The sequence below is a fragment of the Sardina pilchardus genome, chromosome 4, assembly GCF_963854185.1.
Source record: "Sardina pilchardus chromosome 4, fSarPil1.1, whole genome shotgun sequence".
Classification (NCBI taxonomy): Eukaryota; Metazoa; Chordata; class Actinopteri; order Clupeiformes; family Clupeidae; genus Sardina; species Sardina pilchardus.
In genome coordinates, this window is record NC_084997.1 from 24,050,797 (window position 1) to 24,078,692 (window position 27,896).

Consider the following 27,896-nt stretch of genomic DNA (forward strand, 5'->3'; position numbering starts at 1 on the left):
CCAGCTCGCGTTCCATCCAGAACCAGATGTGACAGAATTTCAGAATTTTATGTGATGGTCTAGTTGACTATACAAACTCTGGATATAGACGAATAGCTGATGGAAACTGATACTAGTGACGGTGACAGTCCAAGTTTTTTTTGTTCTTTTTTTTTTCTGTCTTTGTAATTGTGCCTGGAAGCTTGAATTGGATCTGATGAATTCGATCAGTCTGCCCTGAGAGGGTTAGATGCAGAGTGGCAGTGGAGTCTGATCATTAACGGGAAATTCAGATGCACCGACCGCCACCAGCTAAAAGCAAACAAAGATAGCATCTCTGCTCTGCCCTGTGACGTAATCTCCCAACAACAAGTGACTGTGTGTGGCTGCCTCCCTAATCTTGGCCTTCTCTCTCCTCCTCTTCTCCTCTTCTCCTCTTTTTCTCCTCCTCTTCTCCTCCACTCTCCTCTCCTCTTCTCCTCCTCTCCTCCTCTCCTCTTGCAGGGTCGTGAGAGGTATGAGTGGCTCGTTGGCGCCCACTGCTGTCGCGGCCGGGAGCCAGTGCTGGTGATGGGGACATGGGCCTCTCCCTCAGGGCTTCCACCGCGCTCCACACCCGCCGCCACCGCTGCCTCGCTCACCGGGACACACGGCTCGGCCGTCACCACGACAACACGCTACCGCAGGCCTGTCCGTAAACACAACACTGGGTAAAGATCTTGTTCTACGCTGATAACCGTTTCATGTGGGGATAGATGTGGCTGACAGAATATACGTGGACATCCTAGAAACTAAGCCTTTCGATACAAAACATTTAAATAAGCGGTACGTAATTTGGATAAAGAGACTCATAGAGATGTATTGGAATGCCAACGTTAGAAAAATGGACGGAAATGTGATTTGTTTGTGCCGATCTCTTGTAGGTCCAGAGCTCTTGGTAGATGTTCCAAGTAGCCCTCTCTGATGAGGATGTCTGATCCTGGCACTGACAAGGAGACGAGTGAAACAATGAGAGTTCTGGAGGAGGAGAGTGACCCGGCGCCAGAGGTCCAAGGCCAGACCTCCGGGTCCGACAGCAAGGACCGGCCTGAGCCAGTCAAGGAGGAGAGCGGCCAGGACAACCAGAAGGAGGTGCAGGTAACCCCCCCCTCACTTCCCCTCACTTCCCTTTCCATTCACATCAGCCTAAAGAGTAGAAACAGAGCCTTTGTTTCTAATGAGGAGACATAACACTCAAACAATCCTCCATAGAAATGCATGGGTTAGTTCATAGGGCCAGTATGGCAGTGGTCTACCGCTTCCTGTATGCCCCCTCATTCACTCGAATGGGAAAATAGCTGCCCAACAACTGCCCAAAGTGCGTTACCAAGATGGCTACCAAGTGGGGGGGGGGGGACTTGCTATAAGGCCAAAGGCGTTATGGCTGACTACGCAGGCAAATGCAACGAATGCGTGTTTCAGCTATATTAGACATGATGAATGCATTAGCACAAACACTGCTAGGGAGATCTCTGGGGAGAATTGAAAACAGTTGAGCTGAGTCGAAGGCAAAGAATAACATCGCATTGCCTCGATGCAGGGGAGTTTCTGCCTTATTATAACAGACAGATCCGCTGATTTTTTTCGTACCACAGATGTTCAGGTAGGGGTCATGCTCGGGCATCAGAGAAACGGCGATGCCAACTCGGAAACCAGAGCACAGAGCCCCAGGGAGTCTCGCGTCTAGCGCAGCTAATCAATCGCCGGGTAGTTGTGTTGTGCGGCGGGAAGCCAGTGCTGGATGTACCCCTGTCCCGCCTCACCTGCAGCTGCGCTGTAGTGAAGGTCAGAGCTGTGAAAGCTTGCCCGGTGTGTCTTTATTTCACGTTGCTTGACAGCGAGGGGCTCTCAACGGCAGCACCCTCTTGATGCGACGACATTTTCCATCGCCTGCTCCGGGTTCCTTGTTCTTCTTTTTTTTTCATTTTTCGTTTTTTTATTTTAGTTCCCCATCTTTTTTTTTTTTTTTTTTTGAAGCATTGCTCCCACAGTCGGTCCTCTTTTTATGTCGTTCCACAAATCACTCCTCACACATTGTCTTTGGAGAAGCAGAGAAGCCCAAAAAAAACATGAAAAAAAAAAAAAATCCCAGCATGCTTTGCTTGCTGAGAAGCGTAGAGAGCTGAGGTAACAGCCGGGCGCCTCGCAATCTGAGCGGATCCACAAGACTTCCTGTCTGTGTGGCCGGCAGGGCGGGGGGGTGGTTGTGTGGAGGGGGGGTGGGGGAGGGGGGGGGGGGGGGTAGCGGAGAGGGGGGGCGGTTGGGGAGTGGAGGCGCAGCGAGCGGCCGTGGCTGCCATCTGTCTCCTTTGCTTTGCAAATCGTTGCGGCTGACTGAACACTCGGCACACTGCTACCTGCACACCTCCACCTCGTGCACGCGGTCTCACCTGACAAGCTCGTGTGGAATGTCGATTAATCTAGAAGATGCAGATTTTTGTGTCTGTGTCTGTCTGCGTGCGTAGTTATTTGTGAAATAACAGCCATGGTTTTCAAAGGTTACGTATCCATCTTGGTTAACTACATTATCTGAACCCTTTTAACTCTTCACTGAAAACAAACACTGGCACATACATACATGTATGGGTATGCTATTATATAATGCATGTTCACATGTTGCAAACGTAGGCGTTATACATGTATTTAAATGGGTATGTATGTGGATAGGTGAATATATTCAAGAAATATATGACTCTATTGAAGCACAAATAATGAGATGGAAATGGATATTTCTTCTGCCTAGATTTGATCATTTATTATTACTCTTCCATGATTGACATGTCTGTGTGTCAACTATTATGTTTCTTCAAATCGATTCATATAATTGTAGATGGCCACAAGATAAAAACAAGAAATGCCCATTCTGTTTCCAACATAGGACTTTTGATTTCCCTAAGTAGTCATTTCATTTATTACACGTTAGTGAAAAGTGATTGCTGTTCTCTAGTCTCGTCCAACAAGTCGGCACACAACATGCTGTGTGTTGACCGTTCCCAGCTGCCTCCAATGGAAACTCACACATCAAGGCATCAAAAACAGGAGCCTGCAAGCATACATGCAAATGAAGCTTGCAACCTGTAGTGTCTGTCAGTATGTGTTCCATTTAAAAAAAAATAAAAATAAATCCTGTTTAAAAAAAAAAAAAAAGCTGGGTTCTAGTATAAATCACACCCACTTCCAGTCTTAAATACAGACACACCGATGGAAACCTATTTTGTTTGCAGAATAGATAATGATTTCTCTGTACATCTCTATCTTTAAAATGAAGGATTTTCTTCACACCATTAGTGTCTATTGAAGCGCTATTTGACCATGAATACACAGCCAAACTGATTAGGTCCTTAGTCTTTTTTTGTTTGAAGCTCACAAATACCTTTGATTATGAAATGCAATGCTTTCGAACACTTAAAAGAGGTATTGTACTGAGAATGATGAATGTGCTTGCAGGATTTTCGGGTTTTGGGCTGAGAGAAATGACTGTGGGAAAATGATATGGTGGCTCCAGTGCTTTCTCACTGTTGATTATGACAGCAGCGTGAGGCAGTACATCTCACTCCAAGCCCATAATACTTCTGCCACCACGCAAAATGGCGTACATTTAACAGGTGTTACATTAGTTCTCCAAAAAGATAAATCACAGATGATTGTGGTGCAGTCCCCGACCAATTTACCTTGCTTTGAATAACAGCTCACTGCAGCTGAGCTGTTTGGCAGTAAATTGTTTTTGGTGCATAGCATTGTGTCACATCTTCACATATTAATTCTTAGCGGCAAACATCTGTTTTCACACAAGCACAAAAAAATGCTTGCCTTGTGGTGTGTTTTTCCTCAAAAGAGCCTTCTGTTTGAGGTCTTTTCTTGAGGAAGGCGGTCGGCTCATTTGGAAAAGGCCGATTCTCACATGTTCCCCTCTGTCTCATTGCCCACCGCACAGCAGCAAGGCTCTGGACATACAGGGATCAGGCCCAAGGTACAGTGGCAAGAGGCATGTCGGAAATGTGTTGGTCTCCTGTTTTGCAAATGCGTTCTTTCACGTTAAGCATGCATCTTTTTTGTTATTTTTTTTTTTTTTTTTTTACATTTATTTTGTTTGTCTTAATGACAATGTTGTTATGAAAACAAAACATTGCTTTTAATGTCTTTTGTTTTCTGGTAGCATTTTGTCTGGTTTATTTTTTGTGTTGGCCTGCATACTGTTGACCTTAATTCTTTGGTGACACTGAAGCTATGTTCATTTTTTATTATTATTATTTAACAAACTGTCATAATGCATGGCATGTATGAGAGTTTGCACGATTTGTCCTTTCCGCCCCAAACCTCGCATCCTCTCTTTATTATTCATATCATGTGGAAGTTCTCTCTGCATGTCCTTTTTTCCCCATTCAACCTGATTGACCCTCTAACCTTGCCTCTTCCTCAGTCTAATGCAAAGTTAAAGTTAGTTCGGAGCCTGGCCATTTGCGAAGAGCCCTCTCCTCCATCTGTTTCCACAGAAACGTCTGGAGAACATCAGGTAAAGCTCCACTGCAGAAGTCTTAATTACCACCCAGCCAATCATCACTCTCAGATCTATGAGCTTGGCATTCTACGCCTGTGATACTTACTTCCCATAAGTTTGTATTTATATAATTAAAAGGAAATGGACATTTTCAAAAACTTTATTCTGATAAAAAAAAAATGACTTCGGTTTAGGAAGCAGAATAATGCAAGGTGCCCCACAGAGTGTTCTTTCTGCCAATTCTGTTTCAGTGGCGTTCTCTGAGGTATTAGCAAGTAACATTCTAGCAGGCTTCTTTCCCACACAGTAGGATCCGCAAGCTACTCTCGCCAGCGTAAACGGTGTGCACTTCCCTTCGTTTGAGAAACCATAGGGGAGCCAGTGCCATTCCCCCGGTGTCATATTGTGTTCCTGTTGCCATGCGGGGGTCTCACTTTTGTCATGCTTTGAGAGCTGTTTTCTAATTTATTATTTTTTTATTTTTTTACTTCTTTTTGAAAGTCTCTGTGTTTTCCTGAGTGGCCCAATGAAAGAGAGTGCTGAGGGGCTGAGAATAAGAGCTAGCTTTGGGGCGCGGAGGGGGGCCGAGGGCCAGAGAGCTCAAGGCTGAAAAGAAAAAAAAAAACGTTTCCCCCGAAGGCTTCTCCTCAGGCTGCCCTGTCAGGGCCATGCTGGGATTGACCGCCTCCTGTCGATTCTGGGCATTTAGTAAATCAAAGGATTCATCCACCTTAGCCTGTATTCACTCAGTGTTAGAGCAGGTTGTAGGGAAGATTGAGAACAGAAAAAAATAAATGATGTGTCTCTATAAATAAATAAATGATCATCAATGAAAACGGAAAATTCCCTAATGCCGTCCCAAAGTCTATAATACACCAAACGGCACTTTAGAATCTGTGACGGGGTCTGAACCGACTCATTATGTGATTGGGCTTGTGCTAGAGGAGCTGCTGATGTGCAGTTCATTAGATCCGTTTCCAGAGTTACTGTATAGGACGAGAGACCCCAGGAGTGCCAGTGGAGGTGATTTCCCAGCATGCTCTCCTCTCCAGCTCATTGGCAAGTCATCAGCTGGGGAATTTGACTAGCACAAATCTACATAGCATAATGGCTAACACAAATCCACATAAACTCACACGATGATGAATAACAAGTGTTTATGATAAAGTATCATAAACAATTTTATCATCTTGTTAATCCAAACCATTCCTTGGTATTTTGGTTAATCCAAATCCAGTCCTATTTTGTATTTTAAACGTGGAATGATCTCAACCGGAAGAAAATGGTCTTTTTTAACATTGGGTTCAACACTTCAATTGCATTTCTGTTCTAGCTAACTAGACAAAATTCTGTTTTTTGACATGTTGTAAACCTTGTATAATCATTTCTAAATGTTGTATTAACTCATGCTTCTATTTTGCATATGTTTAAAGCATGTTGTAGTTCAAATACTAAAGATGGGCAACAATGAACAGCCCAAAATATAGAACAGTGTCTGAAAATAAACTTAAATGGAGCAGGTCCGTTTGGACTCTCTGAATGTCCTTAGTCATTAAAGGGGTCGGCTGGACACTCTTGATAGCGTATCAGGGAGCACAATCAACAGCGTGGGTTTTGTCCTATTTCTACAGGGTGAGATTGAGGTCCAGCTTTCTCAGTCGTTTGACAAAGAGGAGACGGCTCCACCTAAGACTGAGGACGGCAAAGACAAATGCCCCGACAAGTTGGAGAAGGCTGAGAAAACGCCACGGAGGATGCTGTCTCGAGGTGTGTGTGTGTGTGTGTGTGTGTGTGTGTGTGTGTGTGTGTGTGTGTGTTTGTTTTGGTCTTTGCTCGGCGTGTGTTGTACTGTATGTCAAAAAGGATACAGACAGAACAACGAGGAAGAAATTCATGCTTGAACAGTCAGATCACTCCAGTCTCTTTTGTTTGTTTCCCCCTCAGATTCTAGTCAAGAATACACAGACTCAACTGGTATCGATCTCCACGAATTCTTGGTGAACACACTGAAAAACAATCCCAGGTTTGTAATCGATCTAAATAACTTTCCCACTGTTTTATTGCTGACATTAATGTGATCTTTAATGTGAAATGTAATAATCTCTTAAATTAAATTTGGCTGCTAGATTGTTAATCTTTTTAGTTTTTATCTTATTTAATATTTTCATCTCAGCTTTCTCCCCCAGAAACCCATTATCTATACATTTCCTTCACAGGGACCGAATGATGTTGCTGAAACTGGAGCAAGACATTCTGGACTTCATCAGTAACAATGAGTATGTAGACAGTAGACGCTGTATTACTTTGCCTGTACAAACATTTACATCATACTTGTCCTTCAAGAAAAAAAAAAAAAACGTGTCCTGAATGGAATAATAATGAATCGCTCGTCATACCAGCACACCAAATGAACAAAAACACCCTCTATTTTGTGTTATGTGTCCCACCTTCTATCTCCCTCCAAATCCTGGTTCCCAAGAGTTGTGGCTGTGTGTGATCATGTGTCACAAAGTGAAACTTTGGTGACATTTTGGGATATATTGTGCAAGTTTAAATGAACATAGTAGGGCTGCGATGCTGGGCTAGATTAATTCTAATCATGACTTAAAACACATGCATTATTTATTTGCCTCGGGTCTGCCATTTGTCACCAGAAGCCAGAGAAGAAAATTTCCTCCGATGACCTCATATCATCGAATGCTGCTGCACCGGGTTGCTGCATACTTTGGCTTAGACCACAACGTCGACCAGACCGGGAAATCTGTCATCATCAATAAAACTAGCAATACAAGAATGTAAGTCTTTCTGAGGGTCTCATCTTATTCTACTGAAGGTTGAAAGATTTTTTTACATCTCATTCTCCTCTGAATTTTTTAAAAAACATCTGTTTCATTATATCTTTGATGGAAAGTGGATGACATCTTTTATCAAACTTTTGTCTCAACAGACCAGATCAAAAATTTTCAGAGCATATCAAAGATGACAAAACCGACGATTTCCAGAAACGCTACATTCTGAAAAGGGACAATTCCAGCATAGACAAAGATGACAACTTGGTAATAAGCAACACTGATCTCTCAACTCTGCTAGTCCCTATTTCCATCATTCTTAACCTAGCGGCCCTTAGTACTGTAGCTGTTGATTGTCAATGGCATGATGCTTCTCAGGCTGTAGACCTGACAGTGATTGTCTTTCAGCTGCGAATGCGCCTGAAGGAAGACCGGAGGAGTAAGTCTATAGAGGAGCGTGAGGAGGAGTACCAGCGAGCCAGGGACAGGATATTTGCCCAAGATGTAAGAGCTTGTCTGATGGATAATAATGTGTGTCTTGGAAAATAATGGTGTGTCCTGTCTGATGGATAATAATGGTGTCAGTCTTGATTACCATCTGTGTTTTTCATGCTTGGTTTTCCCATTAATACTCTGCATATGCCTTACAGGGTCCTGACAGCTTCCCTCCTGACAAAAGGTGACTAGTTTTCTGCATTTTTTTGGGATATATCAAGAAAACAGAACTGTGCAAAATCTTTGTCCAGTATCTGAAATGTTCTGTTTCACTTTTAGAATCTTTGTCCAGTATCTGAAATGTTCTGTTTCACTTTTTGTCATTCTGATCTCTGTCTCTCTCTTTCTCTTTCTCTCTCTCTCTGAACTGATCTCAGGATACAGGAAGATGACGGCTATAACAGCACGCAGCAAAGACGACAGATTTTTAGGTGAAGACGGTCTTCTGCATCACATCACATCACATCACATTAGATTTGCTATCATTTCATTTGTAGTTGAATCAAATCAAAATAAAAAAAAAAAGGATACAATTCTTAACCAGTGTGTTGCGAAAACCTGCCGCCCCCCTCCAGGTTAAAGGACAGCCGGTCGGGAAACAGCCGGCAGAGCAGCTCGGAGAACGAGCCCAGGTACTCGGAACCGCGGCCGTGGAGCAGCACCGACTCGGACAGCTCCAACCGCAACCTCCGCCCGGCCATGACCAAGGCTAGCAGCTTCAGCGGCATCCCCGTGCTCATGCGCGGCGACAGCTGCAACAGTAGCAAGAGCACCGGACGCCTCTCCAAGACCGGTGAGAGTCTGACCGCTGCCCCACCCTTCTGCTGCTCACTAGCGCCCCCTAGGCTTTGCTTCTCCACTTGGTCACACCAATGTCACCAGGTTCCACCCAGTCTGTAGTCAACACATCTACACAACACACACGTGAATTTGTAGATCTTTCTTTCTCTTTTTTTTCAAGTAATGCGTTTATCCTTGGGTAGTTTAAAATGCCTGTGCCCTGAAAATTGCACTAGCAAAGGGCAATTCAATATATTGTCAGTGTCTTCATGGTTAGGTAATTTATATTCACCGGTAGGCTTCCAAGTGCTATCATCTATATTTACTCCCTCGTGTTGAGGTGCTGGTCTAAAGCACTCATTACGAGGAAACACATGGCGTCTTATTTCATACTGAATGTGTTTATTGGAGTTGTGTGTGCCTCTACTGTCCTCCTATTTCACAAACCATGTCACCACATCTTTGTATCTCTCTTTTCTGGAATAGACTCACTGAATATCCAAACTTATCTTGTGTCAAAACAAAAATGGATGGTTTTACCTTTCATTGAAGCAGCAGTTGTTACAGAATTTATTCAAATTCTAAATATTAAAATAGTTCAGTGTTTTGTCACTACATATGAAGTGTCATAGATTTAACTGGACAGATTTCTCTGGATTTCCCCTATGGGTGATATGATAATGAGTTAAATAACACATTGGACAGTTCAGGGTACGTGGGCAATAATGTATGCCAGAGAAACACTTAAGCAAGTGTCAGCAGTATATTATACATTACTGCGAGCAATTCTTAAATGTCCTCTGGGTGCAATGACAATCAACGTATATCCACTTATGAGCAAAGAAGCTAAATTAATCAAGATCTTAATCAAGGAGCTAATTAAATTGCCATTCATTGCTGATAAAATCATTATCTTCGTCTCCCTGATCCCTGAGGTAATTAGAGAGGGAAATTGGTGATGTATCTGATTTCTTTAGATTTGACCTTTCAGAGATGTTAAGATATGCGCTACCTCAAAATTCCCATCTTAAAAACATTTAGATCCTCAATCGTGACATATCGTCTAAATCGGTCGATCCCATTCAGATGGCAACACAAATAGTCAGTGCCTTCAGTTCCCGGCTGCTGTCTAGGCAGAAAGATACCAAAGCCATTTAATCTATGATCTGTTAGCCTCTCTGCCCTGTCCCTGTCCCTGTCCCTGTCCCTAAACAAAGCATGACCTTTGACCCTCCCTCACCCTTCCACCACTAGTGCATGATTATAGTGTTGCATGTCTAACACACACATCTGTGGGCTAAGCCTCCTGTCCTTCCTTCCTCTTCCTCTTCCTCCCTGTTCCTCCTCTTCCTCTTCCTCTCCCTCTCCCTCTCCTCTTCCCTGCCTCTCAGGTTCTGACTCGTCTAGTAGTGTAGGCTCGTCCACGGGCTCGCTCTCTCGCTCCCAGCCGCCCCTCCTCCCCGCCCTGCCTCTAACCCATCAGCCGGGCCCTGCCGCACCCCTTGCCTACCCTGCCGTCAGCCCCGCCGGCCCCGCATCCTACAAGGGCTGCCGGGCCTCCTCCTCCTCCTCCTCCTCCTACACAGCGCCCTTGGCTAACCATAGCTACTATTTGCTTCCTCTGGAAGCCACCGGGATCTCCCCCGGCGGTATCCTGGTGAACCCACACACAGGTTGGTAATCCCTCAGCCAGGGTCTTGCTGGGGCGTGTGTGTGTGTGTGTGTGTGTGTGTGTGTGCGCGTGTGTGTGTGCGTGCAGCGTCTTTAGGATGCTAACCATCCTAAACCATCCTGGATGTTAACCAAGAAACTAATCCCATTCATCATAGTTGTTCATAGACAGCTTGGTTTCTCTGTTGTGTAGCTCAGCGACGGAATAAAAGAAGAATGTCATGTGAAGAATGACTCTCTCTATAATCTCTATGATACTGAAAAAAATAAAGGTACAGAAGTTTTAATCTATTATCTTTGCCCAGTTTAGACTAGCTGTAGCAGCACATTAAAAGTTGGCAGAAGTTGCACAATTACAAAAAGCGTCTTATTTTAACTCAAGGTCAGTAAAGCCAAAGCCACTTTGCAGAAGAATCCAAGCAATTAAATGTTCTCCGGAACCCTTGATAAAGGGATATGGCAGAGGCTTACAGGGAGGTTACACAGGGTGCGCAAAAATAGTTTTAGAAGACTGGTCTAATTTTTCAAACGTACACACTGCTATCACATCAGGTGTAGCCAGTTCTATTGATCATAGCAGAGGCCAGTAGCTAATTTTTGCGGCAGACGCAACGCGAACGGAGTGCTTCTTCAATTACGTGCCCAGTGTAGCCCACCCTTGTCAAAGCCCAGAAACTTTCCATAGCGGAGTCTAATTCATAATACATTTCTCCCCGTTCACCTTGTTCTGGCTTTTAAATATGCATGCGGCTAATCAGAAGGGCTACAGGGCTGACACTGATACATGTTGGAGGAGCGGCCAGGCCAGGTAATTGCTTATTGACCTTTACTAAGGAGCTGGCAAATGTGAGTTGTTGTCCCGGTGTGTGCAAGGAAGCCCCAGGAGTGTGTTCAGATACAGTTGCCTCATGACTCAAGTAGAGGCACTTATCACAGGGTCACCAGGGGGAACTGATGAGGGCTGAATGCCAAAGTCAAGTTCATGTGGAATAAAGGCCCTCATGAAGACTTCTGCAGCACTATTGCAGGAGTAAATAAAGGCTTTTTAAACCATTTTGATTAGGTGATGTGATGTGGTTGCCATTCTCCTTTTATCTAATTATTTGGAGTTGATAGATAGATAGATAGATAGATAGATAGATACTTTATTGATCACCAAGGGGAAATTGAAGAAATATGACCATATGTATGCAAATAAGCATTATAGACTGTTGTGTACAGTAATGTGTGAGTGATGGTGATTTTGATATTTCGCACGAGAAGAGAGACGAATAAAGAATATTCGCATGGCGAAACAGTACTGCCAGTTGGAATTAATGCACAATAGCATTCATATGGACTTGATCAGATTCTCAACTGATCAAATGTTCCAAGACCCATATGCAGATCCCTGCCATTTTGTTGATTCTCGCTGAAGTGTGTCACATGATAAACCTAATAGCACTACAAAATGCTGCCACTTGATGACCTTAATACCCCATTTAGAAAAGAAAAAAATTATTTTAAAATGCTTGAAACAACCCAATTAAAATACGACCAAGAAAACACCTGTGGAGATACGCTGACAGAATCGATTCAGAATGTAGTGAAGTGCTTTTTCACGCCAATACAGGAGTTTTTGTTTCGGTCTTATTGTTGGGTTAGCTCTCGACAGCCAGCGCTTGTGCCCTCCAACCAGCAGTGTTCCTCTGTGTGTGTGTGTGTGTGGGCTGGAGTCGGTTGTCCCTCCAACGCAAAGGCCACGTGCTCCTGTTTCTCTCTCTTCTCCCCTCTCCGTAGATCAGACGGTCTAAATAAAGGCTTTTCAATCAATGCCTCTGACTTGAGCCATGCCTCGCAGACATGAGTGCAGACTGAAAGTAAAGTTTTCCGCACCAGCAAGAACCTTCAGAAATCCGTGGTCTCTGGGCCATGTGAATGTTTTTTTTATTTTCATTTTATGATTGAGTTGTCAGTGTGCGGTGTGTGTGTGTGTGTGTGTGTGTGTGTGTGTGTGTGTGTGTGTGTGTGTGTGTGTGTGTGTGTGTGTGTGTGTGTGTGTGTGATCAGTATGCAAGTCTTATTTTGAGTCTCTCTCTCTCTTTTCCCCTCTCTCTGTCCCTGGCTGTCTCTCTCTCTCTATTGTTCTCTCTCTCTCTCTTTCTCTCTCATCCTCACTGTCTCTCTCTCTCCCTCTCTCTCTCTCTGTCTCTCTTTCTCTCTTATCCTCACTGTCTCTCTCTCTTTCTCTTTCATCCTCACTGTCTCTCCCTCTCTCTCTCTCTCTCTCTCTCTCTCTCTCTCTCCCTCGCTCCGTCCATACAGGTCAGCCCTTTATGAATGCCGAGGGCGGTGCGGTGCTCTATGGCCCCACCCTGGGTGCCCAGCCTGGCAGGCCCCAGCAGCCTCCCCCAGTGCCACCTGGTTCTGCCAACCACGTCATGTCCCAGGTCAGTCCAACGAACGGGCAGGGTCTGCTCTACTTGAAGCTCTGAAATGAGTCTACTGGAATGCCGTCTTCAGGCCAACAGAAATAAACGAGCACAACAGAAATAAACGAGCAGAAACTGCTAGAACTAGCCGAAAGTTCTAAAAAAAAGTTTCAAAAAAAGAGAAAAAAAATGTAAAAGAAAAATAAGTAAGTAAGGCTTTATTGTCATTGTACAAGTACAAGGAAATAAACAAAATAACAGTTCATTAACGGATCTCACAGTTGATTTAGGACCTATATTTTAGGCTAATGGTGACCATTAAACCACTCTGTAGAACAATAGAAAATGAGAAGGGCGGTAAAGAAGGAGAACTCAGCCACCCCCGTGGTGTGGACTCGAGGCCTTTCCTCACAGCTTGGAGGAGATTAAAACTTCTCTGGAGCTCCGGGGACGACTGCAGTTTCTGACACAGAAGTCCCCCACTAATGAGTTTGTTGTTCCTCCCTTTCGTGTAGTCCCACCACTGTCCAGTCAGTAGCCTCTTAATTGTGTATCCGCATATTAAGCCCCAGCGCAGCCATTAGGAGTCATCATCACGGCACGCCGTGCCCCTCTTGCCAGGGCCCAGGGGCCGTAATGAAAGCAGCGCATGTGAAATTGATTTGACCCTCGCTGGTCACAGGAAATGAGACGGGAGGGGTACGGTTTCCTCCAACGAGGCCCTCTCCAGGGATAGGATGGGTGGGCGGGCGGGCGGGTGAGCGGGCGGTTGAGGATGAGCGTGAAGACGTAATTATGTGATTACGGCGTCTGATGGCTGGGTGGTGAAATGATTGCATGTGATCTAGCTAATGTAGAACTAATTTTATTTTAGTTCAGCCCACGGCGCATTGAGGGGGGCAATATGTGTACTTTCTTTCATATTCATATTTTCATTTGTAGACATGTCTGTAAAGTCATATTTTTTAATCGTAGACATCTGTAACCAAAAGTACAAAGTCTGATGATAGTCATTTCCACCTTACATTCCAGTCTACTGTTCTTATCTTTCAGGTTTTTGTTAAAATGTTCCTTCTACATTTCTTTTTCGACCTCTCCATCTTACTTCTCCATGTTAGATAGTAAAATGCCGTCTGCCCGCTCTCTCTGTCTCGGACAGAATCTCTTTGACATCTTCAGCTTGATGTCTGATCATCTCTGGTCTAATCTCCTTATCTCACTCTGACCTGTCCTTCAGTCTGCACCTCCTCCTCCTCCACCTCCTCCTCCTCCTCCTCCACCTCCTCCAGCCGTTCGGCCCCTGCAGCCGGCCGTGCTGCCGTCGGCTCAGCCTGTCCACTACGCCACGGCCTCTTACCCATCTCCGTTCTACTCCGCCTCTCCTAACCAGCACTACACTGTGGTACTTCCTCTCTTTCTCTGCTCTCAATCACTTTATCTTTCCGTTGTTTGTTTGTTTGTTTGTTTGCTTGCTTGCTTTTTCTTATTATTCTATTTAGTCTTGTTTTCTTTTATTCTTCTGTTGTTTTTCCTGTGCATGTCTTTCTCCTTAACAATCTCCATCTAGCATAAATATTCTCAGTTCTTTGTGAGTTGATTTCCCCTTGGATATACTTTTATTTCTGTGTGTATGTGTGTGTGTGTGTGTGTGTGTGTGTGTGACACACACACACACACACACACAGATCTGTTCATAATATACACATACAGTATATTCCACTAGTTCTAGTCCTGAAACACTAGACAGCCAAGCGAGTGATGGATGCCGGGAGCTTAAGTTCAAACCTTGTAAGGCCATTTCATGGAGGCTCCATGATGGATGGGTCTAGCTACTAAAAAATAGAGAAGCTGTCGGGCAGAACAAATGGCGCAGAGTTGCCTCCTGTAATGTGCTCATTGCTCTTCAGCTCATCTCACATTCACCAGAACATTCGTTCTTGCCAGCACCCCCCAGTCGGCTCATGACTTCATAGAGGCTTCTAAATGCTCATCCATGCACGGCTCCTCTCGCCATTAGCATATTTTTGTGTGTGAAGGGGGGGGGTAGTGTCGTCTGTCCCCCCCGACAATGAAAAATTTAGTTGGGATGCATCGACCACTTTCGTCCCTAGCCTCTCTTATGCCTTGAGCTTTTTTCCTCTTCAAAAACCCTTCACTGAAGACTGAATGTCTTTTACTAAAAAAAAAACCCAAAAAGAGCTAATTTCCTTCTTCTTCTAAAACCCGTTGATGTCTGCCATTAACCTCTCCTCTCCTCTCCTCTCCTCGTGCATGCTCTGATGGATGTCCGTCCTGTCGTCTTCTTCACCTCCCTCAGCAAGAGAACCTGGGAGCCCAGTTCAGCCACATGAGCCTGGCCCCCCACCACCACCACCACCACCACCACCCCCACCACCACCACCAGCTGCTCGGTGATGGCCGCGACGCGCCGCACCACACTGCCATGTACCCCTCGTCTGTCCTGCTGCAGGGTCCCCCCCCGCCCCAGCAGCAGCCCGGCTACATGGTGACACCAGCAGGGCACCCCGGGGTGCCCTCCGGCGCCGCCTACGCCACCCCAGGCCAGGCGCCCCATGCCCAGCCACTGCTGCACCACCACCACCATCAACAACAACAACAGCAACAACAACAACAACACCACCATCACCAACACCACCACCATCACCAACAGCAACAGCAGCAACAGCAGACTTCCCAGCAGGGCTACATGCAGCAGCCCCTGCAGCAGGTGAGGATGGTCCTCTTGTCTGATAAAGCCATCTGTCTCCACTGACCCTGGAGGGACTCATTCTCTGCATCTAGCGGAGCGACTATTCAATCACGCCCATTATGTGGCGAACACCAGGTGTTGTTATTACGTTATCGAGTCATCGGCACAAGATATGAAAATGACCATAATCAATTTTTGGACACCTCGATATTAACCGACTTTTGTCTTTTTTGGTTGTTGTTATTTATGTTTGCCCGTTTTATCAGATGGTCCCCTAGTTGTAGTCTTAGGGGGCTCACACTCAAGAACACTCAAATGTTAAACGTGTGTGTGTGCTGTTCACATGAATGTGTCTGCTAAAATAATAATTAGTTTATATTTTACGTGATTTCTCTTGACCAGAGCCACATGCACATATACACATTTTCGGTCTTTGAGAGGAACAGCTAAGCGCAGTTGCGGTATATAGCAAACTGAAGTTAATCTGAGTCACCATCACATCCCGTTTTCTGAGCTGCACCCAGAAAGCTGTAGTTGCAGGTGGAGGGATTTGCATTAAATTGGCATAAAATGGTCTAAAATTACAGAAATATTGCTTATCGTAACATTTTTCCGGGACAATATATCATCCAGCAAAAATGGATATCAGGACAAGCCTAGTTGTACTGTATGAATGCTAAATGTACTTGCCCTACTATATCTTGGGTAGTTTATTGAAACAGGTTTATTAATATGTCGAGAATATGTAGATACAGTGCTTATCTTTTCCAACTTGGTTGGTGGTGTAGACTCCTTTGAATAGACAGACAAAGTGCAAATTCCTTCAGCTGTTTTCAGCTGTATCTCGTCTTCCCAGAGATCCTAGATGTTATCCATGTTAATGAACAACTGAAACACACCTACCACAGAGCAGGGCGATGTGGTGTTGAATAAAAGTTGTGTATGCATGCAGTCTATTATCTATATACTGTATATATACAGTAAATCTATATACTGTATATATACAGTAATAATATACACTAATATATTAGTCACATTGTATATAAGCCGCAGGACAGTGTTTTATGCAAGTTAAAATAAACAAAACCATATTAATGCCATATTAACTGCCCCCGTGTATTAACCTCATAGCTGAAGACATTTTGCAAAATCAATGTATAGGCGGCAGCTAATAGTTGGGAAATTACGGTATGTACAGTATGCACTATATAGTAAATGATCATTCATGATGATAGCGTAGCGTTGACCCGCTGCTGTGTGTCCCTCCCATGCAGATGGCCTCATGTTACTGTGCTCCGGGTCAGCAGTACCCCCTCTCCAGCCAGCAGTACCGGCCCGGCGTGGGTACCGTGGCGTACAGCGGCCCCCCCAACCAGCCGATGGCAGCCGCCGCCGCGCCCCCGCCGCCCAATCAGCAGCCAGGTAAAAGCATCCGAGGGAGCAGAGAGAGAGAGAGAGAGCGACTCCAGACTCCAATCCCTCCCTGGGCTCAGATCGCCTCGTCTCGTCTCGACTCAGCAGGGGTGCAGTGTAGACGTCTGACTCGCGTGTTACTCGAAACGTCCCTCCTGGGTTTTAAAGGAGTGGAGCCGCTTATTGCCTCTTGATTGAAGTGAGAGTGTTTAGTCTGAAAGGCCCTCGCTTGCCTCCTTCCGTGGAGAAATGTGTTATTATTTTAGATGCTATCCACACAATGCTGCAGGGGGAACGTGTGTACCTACCCACCCCTACCCCTCCCTCTCTCTCTCTCTCCCTCCTCTGTTCTCTCCCTCTCTCCCTCTCCTGTTCTCTCCCCCTCTCCCTCCTCTGTTCTCTTTTTTTCTCTCTCTCTCTCTCTCTCTCTCTCTGTTCTCTTCTTTGCCTCTCCTGCCTCTGTTTATGTGTCTCTCTACCTGTCTCTCTCTTTATATGTCCCTTCCATCTCTCTCTGTCTTTCTCCCTTGTCTTCCACCTCTTCAACCATCTCTCTCTCTCACTCTCTCTCTCTCTCTTTCCTCTTTTCCAACGCCGCTCCCCCTCTCTCTCTCTCTCTCCTCTGCACCATGTTCCTCTCCAGCCTTATGCTGCTGTGCTGGGCACACAATGCGCTCATCAGGGCCAGATGCAGATGCCGAGCAAAGCGGAGCGGAGCGCCGCGCCAGGCCCCCCCACCGGCACGCCAGTAGGGGCGGAGGCACGAGCACGGCGACGGGGGCGACCCAGCACGGGCTCGACTATTGTATTCACCTCCACCCCCCCCCCCCCCACACACACACTTCCCCCTCCCCTCCTCAACCTTTTTAACACAAAAAAATAAACAGTTCTAATCGAGCACACTATTAGTACAACACGGCCATCACGACCACCACTGTATGAACAGATGTTTCGGGTAAATGCTTTTTTCCCCCCGTGGAAAAATCCGCCCCATTTGTCGTCCGTGAGCGAGCACCATTTTGTGATATTGCGCTCGTAGGCCATTTTGTGTGTTTTTTTTTTGCCTGATGAAAAGTGATTGTAGGAGACTACAGACCTGGAAGAAAAGTGCTACATTTCCACCTGATGTGGTGTGAGGAGGCTGAAAAGAGGTTGGGATGAGGTTGGGATGAGGTTGGGATGACGTTGGGATGACGTTGGGATGACGTTGGGATGAGCACTAGGATGGCGGCGTGAGGCACGATGGAGTGTGGAGGACGGCAGGCGGCGCATCTTCTCAGAGTGGCTGAATGCGGGGCCGGGACACTGTCTGAGAGGCTCTATGATTCTCACAGTGAACCGGTCTCTTTTCCAGCCCCTTACTCCTCGTCTGGCGATACCACAGCACGCTCAATCAGTCTGAGAGGCCCGGAGGAGCGTCAGAGCCATCGCGACCCTCAACAGATCACCCAGCCTGTGTGGGGCAAACTCCACTGATCTTCTAGCAGTGCGGTTTCCAGTTTCATGTCTGCAGATATTTCATGTGTCTCTTGCTGAATCTTCAGTTCAGATTCAGTTCAAGCAACCTATGAAAGTGGCTATTTTTCTCTCCACTTGTTATGTCAAGTGTCTTGAGTATGAACCAAAGGAAAGGTTGATTTTCCCTGTACCTGTGTAACGAACGAGCTGAGCTTCAAGTGTGAAGAAGAATAAACATTACGCTGAAGAAGCTTTTTGGGCTAACCACTTGACAAAGAAAGGTAGCAGTGCTCATGAGGTTTTGATTTCTTTGTTGCTTTTTTGGTGGCCATGTTTGTTTTGGAAAGCAGCCGATCACGTTTATGGCCCTCAGAATTAATGATGATGATGATGATAATGTGTCCCTCTCCTCTCTACTGTGTTTTTGTGTGAATTCTGCTTGGAAAGGTAACATGACCCATTAACTGCTTCATGGCCAGACAACAAGTGAAATCGTAGTAATGTAATGACCGTAATAAAGAAAAAAGCGATCAAAAATAAATAAAATGCTATGGCAAGAAATATATTTGTTTAATAAAAAATAAAATATGACTGCCCAACCAAATTATGATATTTTTGAAAGAAGTAGTGTTGTAATTGTTACAGTCGAGCACATGTAAAACTCTAACCGAAGGTTAGACACTGAGGCTGTCAACAGTTGATGATTATAAAATGATACAAGGTCCTAGATTTTCCTGGTTCTTGTCCGGTGCCTTCTTTCCCCCTAGTAAGGAGACTCTACTGCTGTGGGTGGTGTGGGGGCACAAGGGTAGGGAGTGGGGGCACAAGGGCAGGGAGTGGGAGCAGCCCTGTCTCTCTCTTCTGCCTCATCCCCGTGCTCAGCCAGCCACAGCCCAAAGTGTTTAATATTGTATTGCCTTCATCCTCCAATTGTAAGTGGAGGGGAGAGAATTTAGGGCTAAAAATAGTCTCCACTCCTGTCACATTCCTCCCTCCTTCTCCCCTCCTCTCTCTCTCTCTTTCTCTCTTTCTCTCTCTCTTTCTCTCTCTCCCTCCTTCTCCCCTCCTCTCTCTCTTTTCTCCCACCTGCTCGCCTGTCCGCCACGGGCTATCCATTCCTTTTGTCCCACTTCTTTTCTCATCTGGGATAAATTGATTGCTGTCGCTCTGGCCAAACGCCAGGAGAAATTGAAAATTGCCCAGCCTCGCCTCCCAGCGCGCCGCCACTGCTCCGCTAGCTCCGGCCCCCCATGCAGAGTCGCTAAAGGGCAGCCCGGGAGGGAGGGAGGGAGAGGGGGGGTGGGGTGGGGTGGGGTGGGGTGGGTGGAGGGGGGCATCACATCACGGCTCCACTACACTCCTTCTGCTAACCTTGAAATGCAAGTCGGGTTGGATAGAGAACTTCTGTGTTCTTGATATGTCAGTGGATGAGTTTTTGTGTGTGATGCATTATGGACATTTTTATGCCATATTTGTGAGGCTGACAGAGAGGCTACACACTGAAGTGTTTAGTTTGTGTAGTGTCTGCTGCAACAGTTAGCTTCTTCCAACTATAATTTATGGCACTGGCTACACCAGACGTGATAGATGCACGTATGTTCGAAAAAATTAGACCGGTCTTCTAAAAGCTATTTTGTCGTGACTCGACCGGAGGGCTTTAGTTGTGCACCCCGTGTAGCCTCCCTGTAAGCTAAACTGAAAAAAGTGAAAAATCACTTTTCTTTTTTTGGGAATGGTGGGATGAGGAGTGTTGAGTGTGTGTTTGTGTGTGTGTGCGTGACCGCAGCAAAACTTCCATGTTTATGTGACCATAAAACCCTTTCGTAATTGTGGTTCTGCAGGTTATCAAACTGTGATGCCAAATCAAGCGCAGAACTACCAGAACATGGTCGGGGTGCAGCAGCCTCACAGCCAGGGCCTGGTCAGTGGTCAGCACAGCAATATGGGAACCCAAATGCAAGGCATGATGGTGCAGTATCCCTCCATGCCATCTTATCAGGTAGCCTACAAAACCCACTCCGCTGTATTGATCTTGATCTTTGTTTTGATAGATGGCGAGATAGATGGCCTTTATTGTCATTGGACAAGTCGCCTGTACAACGAAATTGGGCTTCTGATAAAGTGAAAGTGATACATCTGATCTGATAAAGTGCATTGGGGTGAAAGCATAGTGTATGAGACTGTAGCTCTAACTTTGTGTGTGTGTGTGTGTGTGTGTGTGTGTGTGTGTGTGTGTGTGTGTGTGTGTGTGTGTGTGTGTGTGTGTGTGTGTGTGTGTGTGTGTGTGTGTGTGTGTGTGTCAACCCACCAGGTATCCCTGCCTCAAGCCTCTCAGGCTGTAGGCCAGCAGCCGTATCAGCAGCAGATCATCATCCCCAGCCAGTCCAGCCAGGGTCCCATGCCCGCCACAGGGGTGCAGGTCTACTACAGCATCGTCCCACCAAACCAACAGAACACCCTTAGGTGCGTACAGACGAGAAGACACCGGCCGCTCTGGGCTTCACGATTTGGGCGAAAATATCTCATTCTGATTATTGTGACAGATATTGTGTTTGCGAAAATTTTGAAAGAGAGACATTTTGAAAGTCAAGCTTCAGTTCAATATTCTAAATTTTTCCATAAGTTTGTCCACTTCTGCTTGGTGAGCATGACTAGTGTATGAGAAGCACAGCCCTCTTGTAACGTGAGCTTCGACGTCTACCTCTCCAGCAGGATGACGTGAATATAAAAATCATAGATGTGACCAGATTAAGCATCGGGACAGAGTTTTGAGCAGCATCGTTAATTGCAGCCTTTGCGATTCGCTAATTTCATTAGCGCAAGTTGCTGTCGTCGATTATTTATGCAGCCCCACATAACGCCACCCGCATCCTCCTTTGGTGTTAGATAGCGCCGCTGAATCTTAAAACCTTCGAGAGTGTCTCCACCACGCTGGTTAAAAATATGCACCCTTCATCTCAAAGCAGGTCAGTCTTCGCCGCCACGCCGCCCGAAAAGCTGGGGCAGCATGGCCCGAATAAGGAAGAGGTCACTTTCCCCCTCCCTCTCTTTCCCACCTCCTCTCTCCCAAGTGACATTGACTTTAGTAGGCCACGCTCGAGATGATTTATATGGCCAGATATCCAGTGAGTCTTAATATAACAGCGCTGGTCCCACAAGGCCCGCTCGCTGTCTCCACATCATCTGTCTTAGGAGCCGCACCGCACCGCAACGGGGCGGCAGGGAGGGTGTGGGGTTGTGTGTGTGTGTGTGTGTGTTTGGGGGGGTAGGCGGTTAGTCCTGCGGGTGCAGAACTCGTCGTTGGCACACCGCCTGGAAGCCCTGCCCGCCGCTGCTGCTGCGGCTTCACGCGGGCGCTTATTAAACGCCAAGGCAGGGCACCGTAGGGTCTCCAGGTGTTAGCGGGCACCATGGAGACGGATGACCAGTGTGGCCGTTAATTGGATTACGTTTTAGTGGAGAAAGAAAAAAAAAACAGTTCAAAGTGATTTTTATCTCTTTTTTTTTCTTTGTAGGATTTTTTTTTTTTTTATCGGCTTTTATTTGTTGCAGGCTGCACAGTATTGATCTCTCAGTGTGGTCAATATTTTGTCATCTTTACTTGTCCTTGAAAGACAGTGAATGAACTTGGGTGTGTGTTTCCTGATCCTCTGGTATAAAATGAGAAGATGGAGCCAGACACAATGTGTGTGTTTGTGTGTTGTTGTGTGTGTCTGGGTGGGAATATGTGCTCATGGCTGAGTGTGTCTCAACGTATTCATCAGTGTGTGGGTGCATTTGTCTTCATGTCTGTGTGTGTGTGTGTGTGTGTGTGTGTGTGTGTTGGCTGTTTGTGTATGTGTAGACTATGTTTGCATGTTCATGGCCATTTGTGTGAGTATGTGCTCATAGCTGTGTGTGTGTGTGTGTGTGTGTGTCTCCACAGCTCCTCGGTGGGGTTTTTGCCGCCTCCAGGATCAGAGCAGATGCCGTTCCCTCGCACGTCGCCCCCCTGCGGCCCCCAGCAGCTCCCTGCCCAGCAGTGTTCAGGTACACTGGGCCAAACCAGGCCACCGCCACCACCACCACCACCACCACCTGCATTCAGACCACAGAGCACCTCCACTACCTCCACACTCATTTCAGTATTGAGATTACAATACACACAGATTGGTTTAAAGACACGATTAAAAAAAAAAATCCCCCCAGATTTTCAGTCGTGTTTTTTAGATGTCTAGGCACAGCCCCACATTTGCACGGATATCTCTAGTCGACCTGATTAGTCGCATTAGCCACACTTTGCCCATCAGCCCCAAAGCCCCAGAGATGGATACTCTCTGTGTGCGATCATCATGACCATGAATTAGAAATGATATTAAAGATCACAAGCAGTGCTCACGAAGCATAAAGCTGAATTCCCTCTCAGTTTGTTTTGCTTTTGGCTTGTTGGGTTTCCTCCACCTTGTTGTTCTTAATCTCCCTCACCATCTACACACACACACACACACACTACGCACACACACACACACCACACACACACACACACACACACACACAATATATATCTCCCCCTCACCTCAGTCCGCCGCTGCTGAATTACACCGGGGGATCAACGGAAGCGCAGGAGGCCACGGAGAGGAATGACTTCCCCTCCGTTTCCTCCACAAATCAAAATATATTGATCCGATTCAATCTGGGAAATGAGAACGGAGGGTGTCTGCCTCCCCACTTTAACCTCTCCATCTCTCCCCCCCCACCTCCCCATCCCAAAGCAAGTCTTGCGGCAACAAGAGGAGCAATCGCCGGTCGCGGGAGACACTTTGAAGAGCCCCGATGGTGGCTGGCCTCTCGCTCTCCCCCCGGCCTCCATTCAATAAGGCGGCAAGGTGCTAATTAAAATTACACTCTCCAGTCTCAACGATCCAATTACTGGCCAGATACGAGGCTGGTAATTAAAAAGTAATTCCTTGCGCTGCTTTGTTCCCAGTTATGGCGATCTTCTCGGAAAAAAAAAAAAAAAAAGAGGGCCTTCATGGGTCCTCAGATTCTAATTTGGCGTTTTATGTGTCCTCGGTTAATGTGAATCGGCCCTCTCGCGGCCCGTCCCTCTGATCATCAGGCGTCTCGGCGAAGCTCCTCTGTTTTGCTCTCCTTTAATAACTAATTAAAAGAGGAGACAAAAGTGGCCTTTCAAATCCTGAAATGAGATCCCCTCCCCCCCCATCCATCTCCCTCACCCCCCATCCCTCTGGAGTCAGTGGCCGAAATGTTTTAATTTCATGCTGGGATTATCATTTTCAGCGCCTCAGCCAACGCACACACACACACACACACACACACACACGCACACACATGCAGGATGATAATGAACCCTCCAGACTCCTTAGTCCTTGTGTGGTCTTTGTTCTTAAATTGTAGTTTCATCAAAACAGTTATTATTGTAAAAACAGTTATTGGTTAGTGGTTTAATAACAGTTGTTATTAAACCGAACTAAATGTGCCTATTATGGCACAAATCATGTGCATCATGTTTCTTTTTCTCCGGTTTGAGACAGTGACAATGTGAAAATACTTTTTTCAGACCATTTTAATTAATATTTTGCCAAAGGCATATTCCAAATCCTCCTTTTGGGTAATGTCTAAAACCAAGATGACCTCTGCTGTCAAGACCTCAGCTGTTTGAACCAAATTGATTCAGTCTGTGCTTGTGAAATGGCAGAATGTATGGCGTTAGGAATTTCAGATTAAAAACCGGAGCAAAAGGTTAATTGTACGTCTCACTTTAACCAGTACACTTATCTGGAAGTGAGTTTTAACCCCCATAAACAGGCATGTTTGGTAAAGCAGCTGCAGTGAGACTCCGAGACCTCGCCGTCAAACTGAGGCTTAGCTGCCAACACTTCAGAAATCGTCAGCCTCAGTTAATGAATTGATGTTCAAGTGTGAAAATTTAATATGAGACCTAGCATCCACATTGTCCTGAAAGCACTCCAGCATGTCCATGCTGTTACAAGTGCTAACAATGAGGCTCTGAATTGAATTGGAAATGTTATTCTCATTCTGTTCCATGCAGCTTCAAGTGAAATCTAATTATGAGGTGACTGTGAATTCTAAAGCGGTAGATGAATGTTATATGATTGTGTTTAAGTAGTGAGAGCGGTTAAGCACGCATGAAATAATGGCATGGACATTTCTTTCCTGGTCAAACTGACAATCCTCTCCTCATAAGGGTTTGCCAAAGCATCACAGCTCTTCTGTAATTCTGAAAACGTGATTTTGTCATTCTGAGGCGGGATTTGGACATCATCACCTATCAAATCCCCGTAAATCTTCTATTAACGGCCTGCTTTGGAAAAAAAAAAAGGGTAAAAAAAAAAGGGTATTTGCTTTTAACCTTGCTGCAAATCTCAGCAGGTCTGAACACCCACATGTATGTTCGTTCCTCTGACGTGCAGGTGTGTCGGCCCCTCCGCCCCCTGGTGGCGGGATGGTGATGATGCAGCTGACCATTCCACCCAATCAGCAGCCCAAGACCCACTCGCCTACCCAGTGGAAGAACAACAAGTACTACAGCCTGGACCACGGGAGGAACCACAAGGCCCCAGACCTGTCCAGCCTGGACACCTCACAGGTGGGCCCTCACTCCCCTCTCATGGTGGCATCTCCTCAGCACCACCAGCGGTGCTGTCCAGGAGCCATGCTCAGGAGTCTGCCCCGGCTATTCTCTTTTATATCTGAGTGGTGTGACGGCGTGAACAGATGACTCCATAAATGTACTAGAATGTTCTAAGATTAGGGCGAACTTGTTTTGTTTGAACAGATGTGCGGTCACTCACACTGTTAGGTCCAGAATTTGAATTTGAATATTAAGAGCATAAGATGTGGTCCAGATGTAGTCATTTTAAGTCTTGGCTTGACAATGTTTTAATTGACTTCATTTAGACACTGTCCCATATGGTCTCATACTGACCCCATCTCCTCCTGTTGCTCTCCCCCAACAGAGTAGCCCTCAGCTGGGCAGCCCCTCCTCCTCCCCCTCCCAGTCCCCGTCCCCAGCACACTTGACCAACGTGAAGAGCATACGCCCGGGCCTCCCCGCCCTTCCCATCATGCAGCAGTTCTCAAGACCCTTCGGTCCAGGTCAAGGTAGGTTTCTGTCTGTCATCAGGAGGGAAGGCCCCTTTTAGCGTTTAGCTGAAATATTCCCCTGTGCCACATTGCCGTGTATACATTTAGGAAAAATATAAAATAAAACGCATTAAAAAAAATACCCCCGTGAAGAGGCTTCCAGCCTTTTTTTTTTGAGGATCTTAAAGCGCTGTGTGGTGAAGCTGCAGAGCTGGCCCTAAGCCAGAGATCTTGACCCTGATTTCTCTCTCCAGCTGATCCCCGGTACCCTCTGCTAGGTCAGCCCCTCCAGTACAATCCCCAAGTCCGTCCTCCTCTCCTCCACGCTCCACCCATCATCTCCAACCACCAGGTGAGGACACCCAGGGATGCACTCCTACTCCCACGGGCCGGCATCATGGACTATGAAGAATGTATACTGATACTGCTTACACACTGTACAGAGCATTTACTCATACTGTTTATACACTATACGGAGTATAATAGATGCCGTTTATGTGCTACAAAGAGTACATATTGATATGAAGTGTTCCTACCCCAACACAGAAAGTTGCTAGGTCGGTAATCGCCTATAATGGGCCGCTCAGACAATGGCAGAAGTGTCGTTCGTTATGTTATGAGGTTATGTGCCATCAAAATGATTTTGGAAACTACGTTATTGTAACCTCTTACGTTAATGTAAAGACCTTGAGGATTTTAGCTGAAGACTTCTGTCCTATTCCAGGGGCCTGGAGGAATGAGGCAGGGAGGTCGAGGGAGGAAGCAGCCAAGGAAAGCGCTTTCAACAGATCTCAGTGTAGGTGAAACAGGTAATGGTCATGGTTTTGTCCTGGGCAGTGTTCTAATCTACAGGGTGTTTGTGCAGGTCTAGGAAGTCTGGAATAGTATGCATTTTTTCCAGACCTGTAGAATTATGGACATTTTAGTGAAAGTCTTGAAAAGGTTCGGAAGAGTCTATCTTAGTAATGCATACATAAAAGGTCCGCACTGTGGCAAAAAAATGTCCGAAGTCAGATTCCTAACAAAAATACACCCTTTTTGTCTTGCAAATCTACAGCAAGTGGACCACAATTTTGAAAAGGTCTAGAAAAACGTCTGTAACTTATCTGAGAAAGGGTTCAAGCCCCCTGTATCTTGATGTTTTTATCTTCTATAGATTGCGTATTTCAGCTGAGATTATCAACTCTTGATCTCGTGCTGTGCTCTTTGTGCTTGGCAGTAAGCGAGCGGGTCCTGGAGATGACGAACATGCCGTCGGGCGTCGGCCGGACGCAGGCGGACCCGTTGTTCAGGGAACTGTGACCTTGACCCTTTCGGACGGGCAGCTGGGACCGGCACTACACACACGTCCCATCGAGGGGGGGTTGGGAGGGAGGGGAGCTCTCGAGTCCAGTGCACGCGCTCCAGTGCCATGGCAAGCAGTCCTGGCCTCCTCTGAGGCCCACGGCTCGTGTGCGACTCCAGACAGGTGGCACAGAGGGGGGGGGGGGGGGGGGGGGGCGCAGTCACACTGCACCACGCCCTCACTGTGTCCGTACAGACTGGCTCTGTCTGAGCACAGGACATGGCCCCTTCCCGACTATACACACATTGATACATACACACGCACACGCACACACACACACGCACACACACACACGCACACACACACACACACATACACAAAGCCACAAAAATCTTCCCTCTGCCCTGTTAATGCTCTGTTGCCATGACTATCTACATCTAGTTCCATTTGAAATTAGACTGTGATAAGTTTGTGATTATTTTCCCCCGTTTTGTTCTACAAAGTGTGTGTGTGGTGGTTAAAGGTTTTCCTCTACACACTGAAAAAGGAAAAAAAGAAAAAAGAAAAAAAAAACTGAAGCCACATGAACATTTAAAAACAAAGACAGAAAAAAACTTGAATGAAATCTATAATTCTGTCAGCTCTCTTGAGAATTGATAGGAACATGTTGAATGGCAGCCTCATCTTGTTTTGTTTTGTTTGTTTGTTTGTTTGTTTGTATGTTAGGAGGTTTTTTATTTCGAAATTTTATTTGTGAAATATATTTTCAGACCTGAACCTCAGTTCAATGATTGTTTGATCCCACTCCCTCTCCCCAGTCGTTCACCTTTCCCCATCCACAGGTGCTCTGAGCAAAAGATCTCGTCATCTCACATGCCCGTGGACGCTTGGTGAAGTCCTGCGGCTGCATGTTAGGTCTCTATTGTTGTGCCTTCTACCAGATGTCTGCTTTTCTTTCCCTCAACGGAAGACAACGGAGACACCTCGGTGTCTGTTTTACAGTGAAGACCCACATCGCGTTTTTTTTTTTTGTAAATAATTTATAACATGTCTCGATAGTTGCTTCGTTTTCTCAATGAATGTTTGTAAAACGTCCAAACACAAGCCAAAAGCCTTGTGTTGAAAAGCCGGTAGATAACCTCATTTCACAAAAGCCATCGACTCCTTTGCGTTGCACATGTTTTTGGTCAATTTTCGACAGTTACAATCTCCCGTCTACTCTGACCCATGCCACCCTTATACAGTGTATATTGTGTCAAAT

The 27,896-nt window shown here is 46.0% G+C and overlaps 1 protein-coding gene across 5 annotated transcripts in view; it reads left to right on the top strand.

The window, feature by feature from the left end:
- Nucleotides 1-27,412, top strand: part of LOC134078648 (R3H domain-containing protein 1-like) — a 42,059-nt gene extending 14,647 nt beyond the window's left edge. For 2 of the 5 annotated variants that reach the window (XM_062534730.1, XM_062534729.1), the window contains 26 exons: nucleotides 484-689; nucleotides 903-1,116; nucleotides 3,953-3,988; nucleotides 4,439-4,531; nucleotides 6,148-6,283; nucleotides 6,461-6,539; nucleotides 6,733-6,792; nucleotides 7,171-7,311; nucleotides 7,464-7,572; nucleotides 7,714-7,809; nucleotides 7,956-7,984; nucleotides 8,178-8,231; nucleotides 8,376-8,593; nucleotides 9,972-10,253; nucleotides 12,556-12,680; nucleotides 13,900-14,064; nucleotides 14,980-15,390; nucleotides 16,647-16,794; nucleotides 20,085-20,242; nucleotides 20,555-20,706; nucleotides 22,169-22,272; nucleotides 24,678-24,853; nucleotides 25,224-25,368; nucleotides 25,605-25,702; nucleotides 26,075-26,159; nucleotides 26,570-27,412. In XM_062534730.1, the coding sequence (XP_062390714.1) occupies nucleotides 943-1,116; nucleotides 3,953-3,988; nucleotides 4,439-4,531; nucleotides 6,148-6,283; nucleotides 6,461-6,539; nucleotides 6,733-6,792; nucleotides 7,171-7,311; nucleotides 7,464-7,572; nucleotides 7,714-7,809; nucleotides 7,956-7,984; nucleotides 8,178-8,231; nucleotides 8,376-8,593; nucleotides 9,972-10,253; nucleotides 12,556-12,680; nucleotides 13,900-14,064; nucleotides 14,980-15,390; nucleotides 16,647-16,794; nucleotides 20,085-20,242; nucleotides 20,555-20,706; nucleotides 22,169-22,272; nucleotides 24,678-24,853; nucleotides 25,224-25,368; nucleotides 25,605-25,702; nucleotides 26,075-26,159; nucleotides 26,570-26,652 (3,357 nt within the window). In that variant the 5' untranslated portion in view covers nucleotides 484-689; nucleotides 903-942 and the 3' untranslated portion in view covers nucleotides 26,653-27,412. The remainder of the gene's footprint in view (nucleotides 1-483; nucleotides 690-902; nucleotides 1,117-3,952; nucleotides 3,989-4,438; nucleotides 4,532-6,147; nucleotides 6,284-6,460; nucleotides 6,540-6,732; nucleotides 6,793-7,170; nucleotides 7,312-7,463; nucleotides 7,573-7,713; nucleotides 7,810-7,955; nucleotides 7,985-8,177; nucleotides 8,232-8,375; nucleotides 8,594-9,971; nucleotides 10,254-12,555; nucleotides 12,681-13,899; nucleotides 14,065-14,979; nucleotides 15,391-16,646; nucleotides 16,795-20,084; nucleotides 20,243-20,554; nucleotides 20,707-22,168; nucleotides 22,273-24,677; nucleotides 24,854-25,223; nucleotides 25,369-25,604; nucleotides 25,703-26,074; nucleotides 26,160-26,569) is intronic. The other 3 variants (XM_062534732.1, XM_062534731.1, XM_062534733.1) reach the window with 3 other exon arrangements.
- The last annotated feature ends 484 nt before the right edge of the window (nucleotides 27,413-27,896 follow it).